General features: G+C 43.9%; 2 protein-coding genes across 2 annotated transcripts; one reads left to right on the top strand and one right to left on the bottom strand.

The window, feature by feature from the left end:
- Nucleotides 1–1,026: 1,026 nt before the first annotated feature.
- LOC119323017 (universal stress protein A-like protein) lies at nucleotides 1,027–6,881 on the top strand. Its single transcript, XM_037596574.1, has 3 exons — nucleotides 1,027–1,281; nucleotides 3,880–4,201; nucleotides 6,521–6,881. Exons 1-3 carry the CDS (start codon nucleotides 1,098–1,100, stop codon nucleotides 6,627–6,629), a joined length of 615 nt encoding a protein of 204 aa, XP_037452471.1. The 5' UTR covers nucleotides 1,027–1,097; the 3' UTR covers nucleotides 6,630–6,881.
- Nucleotides 6,628–7,576, bottom strand: LOC119323018. Its single transcript, XM_037596575.1, has one exon. The coding sequence runs from the start codon at nucleotides 7,410–7,412 to the stop codon at nucleotides 6,879–6,881; it is 534 nt and encodes a 177-aa protein (XP_037452472.1). The 5' UTR covers nucleotides 7,413–7,576; the 3' UTR covers nucleotides 6,628–6,878.
- Nucleotides 7,577–8,633: the final 1,057 nt, after the last annotated feature.

The raw sequence follows: 8,633 nt of genomic DNA, 5'->3' as shown, positions 1-8,633 counted from the left end.
CCCTGCCGCGGCTTCACCTCCCGGGGCTCATGTCTAATGAGCTTGCCGGACAAGAGGAAGACAAGACATGGGAGACGGACTTCGCCACGATCGGCGATCATTTAGATTTGGTTGGAAAAGTCTCGTCCGCTTTTGTTTAGTTGAAATGTGTCGTAATTTATTTGATCCCATTTAAATGAAAATCATCCGATTTGCATAAAATTTGTGCATTTTGTTCAAAATTGCTTTGAAATGTATGTGGGCATGGTTGAATGGGTGACTCGCGTATCACCATTCACTAACAAATACTACAATATCTGTTAAAGGGTTTGCGTTGGAGATGTCCTTACAAATTAAAATAAGAACGGGCCAATAAAGACTAACTCTTGACAAACATTTTTTAATAGAAGAAACAACTTTGAGCACAATACTCACTGAGCCTCGAAGACGGGCGGGCTAGCCATACACCCGCGCGTCTAACCAACAGTGCGAGGCCCCATTCTCTATGGTACTACTCCCTCCGTTTTTATTTACATCATATATTAGTTTTGGTCAAAGTCAAGCTTTACAAACTTTAACAAAGTTTATAGACAAAAAGTATTAACATATACAATAACAAATCAATATCGTTAGATTTGTTGTTGAATGTACTTCCACATCATATATATCTGTTATGCTAAATATTTATATTTTTTTCTATAAATTTGGTCAAACTTTACAAAATTTGACTTCAATCAACTCTAATATGTGGAGTAAATAAAAACGGAGGGAGTACAAAATTGAAAGTCCAGCCAAACGATGAAGACATTTTCTCACGAGTGAGTTTTGTAAATTCTACAGTTCTCCTTAATTGGATGGCCAATACAATTCCATTCAAGTTAGTAGTGTAAATTCACAAGGATATTCCAAAACTGAGCGGTTTTGGGTCTCGATGATGTAAATGAAGAAGGAAAGCGTAGATTGCTTTTTGTGGCCATAGCAAAAAGAGTGAAAATGACCGGACCCAGTATAAATGAAGAAGGAAAGCGTAGATTGCTTTTTGTCCTCGTCAAAATTTCCCCAAAACTCCTCTTCCCCTTCTTGCCAAGGAAGCAAACAGCAAGCGGGGGCGTGCGCAAATGGCGGATTCGTCGGCGCCGACGCGGGTGATGATGGCGGTGAACGAGTCGTCGCTCAAGGGGTACCCGCACCCCTCCATCAGCTGCCGCTCCGCCTTCGACTGGATGCTCTCCAAGCTCGTCCGCTCCAACACCGACGGCTTCCACCTCCTCTTCCTCCACGTCCAGGTCCCCGACGAGGACGGTACGTGCAACCGCGCGCCCCCCTCGTGCGTCCCGTGGAATGCCCCACGGGTGGATTTGCTTGCTTGCTGCGTGCTTGAGGTGCTCGACGGAATGCGCCGGTTCCCTCTCTGTCGGCGCAGTGTGGTGGTCGTGTGGCCTTGGTATGCGGTGCCGTCGCGATGTGGGCGGTGGCTCTTCTTCGATCACGGCGTATCTGTTCGTAGCACGCCCTAGTGGTTTCAGATCGAATGCACGATGAGTTCTTAGCATTGATCCGTGCCATCCTTACTGCAATCCCACTGTTCCTGTTCACGGGATGCGTCTGCTGCTGTGACCTGTGTGCTAGACTGTAGTGTTTTGGTGTGAATCACACGAACTGTCGGCAGAAGAGGGAGATTACATACTTCTGATGCATCGGCTCGTAGCATCCTTTTTAGGCTGCATATAGTTGACACGGTACTTTATGGGGAGCTTGTTCTGTTTCAGGGTTAGTCAATGTCATGCACAGTTGCAGTAACTACTCATACTAGCTGGTGGTTGTTGCCTTGTTGGTAGTTGTTGCGGCATCTGAATTAATTGTATCGCTACAAATGCCATGACCAGAAGCTGTGGCGAATGTACCAAGTGGCTCTGCTTTCATGGCCTGTTGTCTACCCTTGATAATGCACTGAACTGGACTGCTGGTTATGTAGTTTTTGCTGTTTCTGGATAGAGGGTACCGCATGACTGGTGTGATACTAGTGCTTTGTAAGTTGTGTAAATGCAGATTACAGAGGTTTTATACCCTCTAATCTTAACAAACGCATATGGTGGTACTACACTGTGTATTTTTGAATGGAAGGCATACTGCACAGTTTAGAAGAGCATGTCATTTGATTGATGCTCCCCAGTTGGGTTCAGTTACGAGGCTTGGGCCTTTTCAGCCTACACCTTACACGTTGAGATATTATCTACCACTCCTCGGCTGTTTCTGCTGCGCAGTATTGTTTTCTGCAACACCTTATTTCTCGTGTTTCATGAAATGCTGCTCTTGCAGCAAATATTTGACTCGTAATACCTATTTATGTCTAGTATCCTATTTAGGCCATTTTGGGGTGGAAGAGTATCCTCTTGACTTGTTATTATAACTGCACAATGTGCTATTTGCTTCATTCAACCGTTCTTCAGGGATACAATGACTTTTTTTTTTTGGATAAGAAGGAAGACCACAGTCTACCTTATATATTCCAAAGCCAGACCGGGGTCTGAGAATTGTCTTAGTACAAAAGATACCTATTTATGTCTAAGAAGGAATACAATGACTTTATTACTCTGTGGGCACTAACGTTTTTCTTCTCATGCCCTTAGAGGCGTACCTCCAGCAAAATTCTGGGAATAGTTTTTCCAAAATCAATTCAAAATATTTTAAATAATTTGCAAGAAAGAAGAGTTGCCCTTCAATTTTATAGTAGAACTATCGGAGAGAAAGAGCTCCAAAAAATTAAGCTGTTTAATTTTGCTTTGCAAAGATTTTCATGAATTAACCTGGCGGTATATAGTAGTGAGTCTGCAACAGCTAGTCCTTTTGATTCCCATGGAATGGCCGGATGAAGGTAAAGGCATGTTATGCCGTTATAATAGCAACTGCAGGGTATTACATATCCACATGAGTTGGTTGTCCATTGAGTTGTTTACTAACTTTGCATGCTTGTTTTTCTCCATGTTTGCTATGCCGCTTGAACTAGCGTATGTGACGAAATAGCTTTTGTGCTTTCCAGTGATTTGACCTGAATCTTTGTTCTGTCTCGTGATTTTTGGACTAAAAGGCACTTCAGCTGATACTTGAAATTCAGTAGCGAATGACCAAGAAAGCTTAGGAGCACTTCTTGTGATGCCACTTAAAATGCTTTCCCTCTTTGTCTTCTAAACCATTCTTTTTTGTCACTTCTTCTTGCTGCTTGAAATAGCTCCTTCCTTGTAAGATAGCTGGGTAGTAAACTAACTCAGTTGGTGCTAGTGCTTACTCTTTGTCTTCTAACCGTTCTTTTTTGTCACTTCTTCTTGCTGCTTGAAATAGCTCCTTCCTTGTAAGATAGCTGGGTAGTAAACTAACTCAGTTGGTGCTAGTGCTTACTCTTTGTCTTCTAACCGTTCTTTTTTGTCACTTCTTCTTGCTGCTTGAAATAGCTCCTTCCTTGTAAGATAGCTGGGTAGTAAATTAACTCATTTGGTGCTAGTGCTTTATGTTATAATATGGTATAGTTGATATCTGGTTAACAAATTGTTTGCATAGGAATCCTACCTTGAGATGCACTGTCAGGCTAGGTGCCCATTTAACGTGGATGTTCAACCTGAATTCTGCTCAGTAAATCGCTTCTTGTAGACTCATGTCACATGCATTTGCATGTACTCCCTCCGATCCGAATTAAATGACGCAGCTTCTATACAATATCCAGTTTACATTGTATAGAGACTGTGTCAATTAATTTGGGTCGGAGGGAGTATCATTTTCTCCAAGTTCATTGTGAAACAGTACATTATGGAATATCAAGTATTTGCTTAAACATTAGATATTTGGATCATAATCTTTTTATCTGCCTGATATATTTCTGATTTGTCTTTGTTGCCAATTCAAAAGGATTTGATGATATGGATAGTATATATGCATCACCGACGGACTTCCAGAGCATGAAGCAGAGAGACAGGATAAGAGGGATTCACCTACTTGAGTACTTCGTGTCGGACTTCCAGAACATTTTGTTTTTTTTCTCCAGTACTATAGGCTCCAGTCAGGAACAGTTGCCATTTTGGTTCCTAACAGCTTATCTAATTATGCTGCAGATAAAATGTGAAGCTTGGACCAAACAGGGGGATCCAAAGGAGGTTATCTGCCATGAGGTGAAAAGAGTCCAGCCTGATCTTCTAGTTGTGGGAAGTAGAGGCCTCGGGCCATTTCAGAGGTAATTTATGTTAAAATCACTTATACCGTGTCGGCTTGAATATCATTTTTATAGAAGGGTGTATGAGTATTCTTCATTGTGTAATAACATGGCTACATGTATGTTTTGATAAAATGGTTCATCAGCTAGGTGTGCATCTCATCCAAACTAAGATATATATTCACAATCAACTTTCTTTGGAAAAATTGGGCTGGATCTAATGTACTGTGTTTTTGATGGGGGCATTTGAAAAGTTTATTTTATGATATTGTTATGATATTACAGTATTGTCCCTCCTCTGTTTTTTTTGTCTGTTGCCTTAGTAAATTAGTAGAGTGGCAGGGTTAATGTTGCTGTATTCTGAAGCAAGCATACTTATCTTACTAACATGCCAAACACAGAAAATATCATCTTGCTAATTTTCATGCATGTTAGTACTTCCACTCCTAAATATAAGACGTTGGGGCAGTTTAATTTAAACTGCCCCAGTATCTTATATTTAGGAATGGAGGTAGTAGATGATTGTATCAGACAACTGTGTTTCTTTAACCAAATGTTTGCAGTATTTGCGATAATCATTGTACATGCAATTATAGAACATCAGTTTGCATCTTGATCTTGTCAGTTTTGGACTTCTGGTTATATAGTTATGACGGAGATCTCTAAGATGAGGGTTGAATAGAGGCGCTTTGAATTAGATCTATTGGATAACCCACAGTTATGTCTTACAGAACATCGGAAAATAGCCAACAGTTTTTTGTCCTCAAATTTGTGCTGATCACCTTGGTAACTTAACCAAAAATGATTTCTATAATACATCAAGCACACTTGATGTCGGATATTGGGAGCCGACTGTGAAACTGTTATTGTGGATAACAACATTATAATTTGGATGTTATGCTTGATTTGCTAACCTTGAACTCAAATCTGATACTGTTGAATTCTTTACGCAGTTCTCTTTCGAATAAGTTGTATGCATTTTATCCTCTGTATTTGGCATACCAATCCTCCTTCCCAATTTGTCATCATGATATGCTTTTCTTAGAGAAAAGAAAATGATCGTATTCCTTTCATTTTTGTAATAGAAAAAAAAACTTAATGGACTAGATGATCAGAGAATACACACAGTGCATTGTTATGCTGATGCACCTTCCTACATGTCTAGATTTAAGTTGTGGCCTTTCCCGTTGGTACAGTCGGATCTTGCCATTCCCTCTGATTTGTGTTTGTACTAAATACGGTCAAATTCTGAAATTCCAGAGTGCATAGATGCAGGGTGTAAGTCCTTTACCACTTTGTGCGCATGCCTGCCCATTAAGAGGGATTTCGATATTCGTGCTCCCTAGACAAGATGCTGCCTTGTAAATCAAGCAACAGTAGAAGCGTGCCTAGCTATTGTGAAAAAGCCTATTGATAAACACTTTTTAAGTGTTACTCTAGGAGAACGTGCCACTGATAAAAAGACTCGATGATTTGACGTCCTACTCGTACAGAACTAATCGTACCCCTTCCTCAAAAGAAGTTAATCATACCCCTGCCTATGATGTAAGTGGTCTATCTGTGTAGAACTAGTACTGTGATACACAGGCAACCTCATGTACGTGTATGCTATTGCCCTACGTCATTGAGCTGTTTGGCTACTATTCAGGGCAATGTAGTTTGATTACAAATCCTGCGAACTCACTGTTTTTCTTCCAGTTTAAGAGATATACTCCCTCCGTTCTATAATATAAAAACGTTTTTCAAGCTATGTTAACTTGAAAAATGTTCTTATATTGTGGGACGGAGGGAGTATTTATGATGGGACATAATTCTGCCATACATTACATCTCTGCAACACTTTATAGCACTGATGCAAGGGTATTTTTATTTTGCTATACTTGTTTTTTAGTTTCGAGAAATGGTGAAGTCTTCACATGGACTGATGCCATATGCTACGTTTGCACCCATAGCTGATAGCTGTGACTAATGTGAATTTTCCGCAATCTAATCATGTCTTTCCAGAATAACAGAGCGTGTGAGGGTTTCATCTTCCCAGAATAAATTTTCAAATCCAAATGCATTCTATCATTGTTTGTGAACGCATCCTTATGATGCAACCTAGTATATACATAAGGTTTCCTTTGTATGTTTTCAGGTACATTCGTTTTGTTCCTTCCTGTGTGACCACAATATATTTTATATGCAGCTTAGATTCTTCTTCTGACAAAGTGCACTGTGCACATCACTGAACTATGCCGTGTAACTTCTTTTCTGAACTAGTATATTGTGGTCCATTCTTGTGGGTAAAGCAAAGCAGAATTTACACTTGAACTAAACGGCTGGTGTTTTTCGTTGCAGGGTTTTCGTGGGCACGGTGAGCGAGTTCTGCGTCAAGCATGCCGAGTGTCCAGTCATCACCATCAAGCGCAAGGCCAACGAAGCTCCCCAGGACCCCATCGACGATTGATGCTTTCGTGCAGCCGTGGTTACTTTGAGAATGGGATGTTCTTCACTGCTTGATGGGTTTAATGTACAAAATACAATCTGGAAGTGACTGGGAACTAGTACAAACTTTGCAGAGCGCGCCCCAAAACTAGAGTGAAGAACGAAAACGCTATGATCGCCGATGGATCATGGATGCCTAGTAAATTGCCTAGCAGACACTCTTATCATATGATGAGATACACCAAGTTGTGAACCTAAGCTACTGTGATGATCATGAACCGGGCTTTGCGGAGACGAATGTTCCGCCCCTTACTTGCCCTTGCCTGACGGCGCCGTTGGCAGCCGCGGGGTACCTGAAACCGGCGTACTCCTTCGGCATGCCGGCCTGGTGGTGGTGGTGGTGCTGCTGCTGCTGGCGCCCTCTGTTGTCGGCCTTGGCGTCGGTCTTCCACGCTGCGGGCTTCCCCGGCGCGAACTTGATCTCGAAGCCGTCGTCCATGTCATGGACCACCGCGCGGGAGCTTGGCATGGGCTTCATCGGCGGGTACTTAACCTCGAAGCCCTTCTCCAGGTCGCCGCCGACCGCGTTGGTGCCGTAGTAGTGCTGGTCGGCGTAGGCCTTCTTCTTGGAGAGCCGACGGCCGCACAGCCGCCCCGCGACGCAGGCGACGACGGCGAGGAAGGAGATGACGCCCAGCACGGTGAACACCGGCGCGAAGGAGCCCCTGGACGTGGTGGCCGGCTGCGCGTGCATGATGGGGTTGGTGGTGGGGTAATACGGCATGGGCTGAGTCATGGAAGCCATGGCAGCTTCTTCTCTCTGCTGCCTCTCAGCTCTCGAGAACTACTCTCTGTTCCTCAAGGAAGGGAATGGAAATGGCTTGCGATGGAGCGTTGGCTTCGTGAGTAGTGGTGTGGTCCTTTTATGATGGAGCGGGGCAGAGGCAGAGGCAGAGGCCCGGGTTTGAATTGAACAAAATTCCTTTTCGCCCTCGCACTCCAAGCGCCGGTATGATGATGTTGCATCGCCCATCTTTTCACTCATTCCTTTTTTTTTCCCTCTCGCTCTCGCTCGCCGCAGAGATCTTTGAACGCATCGGACCGCGAGAAAGGCGCGCGCTTTGGAGCAGTTCAATGCGCGGGCTTGGCACAACGTCTCCCTCAGTCCCTCGGCATGCAGCCCGGTTGGCCTCGCGCTCACGCTCTCACTGTAGCACAGTACTACTGTGCTGTGCTGCTGGCTTGCTCTCTGCTTTTGCTTTTGGACGTTGCATTGGATCAAAGCAACCGTAGCAGCGAGCAGCAGCAGGCAGGGACCTCACATCGCTTTGGCTTCTTTGATTGCTTTCCCGCTCCGCTTTAGCAGATTGTGGGGGCGCAGAGGAATGAGCGCCTACTGCTTGACTAGCCACCTTTCTTGGGCATGCCGATCTAAAACGCCTCGCATATAATCAAATTCCGTGAGGTGACATCTTAGGCGTAGGGTTTGGTTTTGCTGTTCCATGATATTTGCTCGAATACGGTCTAGTGGTAGACATCTCCAGTGTAGGCTGCGGATGGTATTTTGGCGGCGTGTGGGAGGCACAATAATTCTGCCTAGGTACTACGTAGCAACGTGGACGTCGTTGTCACTCGAGCAGATGCATTCTACTGATTGAACCACGAGACGAGAAGCATGCGTCGCAAGGAATGCTCGACGGATGGAAATCGATAACCCTTTTGCCTACATACAGGAACATAGGAACTGAACTACTGAACGGCGTAATGTAGAGCCCTTCAGATTACGCCAGCCTGCAAATGTTCATGTTCGAGCAGTTCGAGGGATCTTCGGACGAATTTATTTACAGATGAAACGAAATACAGTGTGTAGTGTAGAGCGGCGGATCATTTGCCCTGAACTGATTGATTCACGTCGGATCGGCGAAGCTAGAATGAAGTACTACCTGGTAGACGGTAGTACTCCCCTCCACTTGGGCGACCGGCCGGAGGCGAGGACTGAGCAGGATGCTTGCTTGCTACTACTACA

The sequence above is a fragment of the Triticum dicoccoides genome, chromosome 6B (genome assembly GCF_002162155.2).
Source record: "Triticum dicoccoides isolate Atlit2015 ecotype Zavitan chromosome 6B, WEW_v2.0, whole genome shotgun sequence".
Classification (NCBI taxonomy): Eukaryota; Viridiplantae; Streptophyta; class Magnoliopsida; order Poales; family Poaceae; genus Triticum; species Triticum dicoccoides.
The sequence above is the reverse complement of the archived record's forward strand: the minus strand, read 5'-3'. Positions and strand labels throughout refer to the sequence as shown.

What these genes read in the sequence shown, in the direction of transcription:
- LOC119323017 (XM_037596574.1), top strand. Translation starts at nt 1,098, where the DNA reads ATGGCGGATTCGTCGGCGCCGACGCGGGTGATGATGGCGGTGAACGAG. An exon ending in CCAGGTCCCCGACGAGGACG is followed by an intron (nt 1,282 to 3,879) that starts GTACGTGCAACC and finishes CCAATTCAAAAG; the next exon opens with GATTTGATGATATGGATAGT. An exon ending in GGCCTCGGGCCATTTCAGAG is followed by an intron (nt 4,202 to 6,520) that starts GTAATTTATGTT and finishes TTTTCGTTGCAG; the next exon opens with GGTTTTCGTGGGCACGGTGA.
- LOC119323018 (XM_037596575.1), bottom strand. Translation starts at nt 7,412, where the DNA reads ATGGCTTCCATGACTCAGCCCATGCCGTATTACCCCACCACCAACCCC.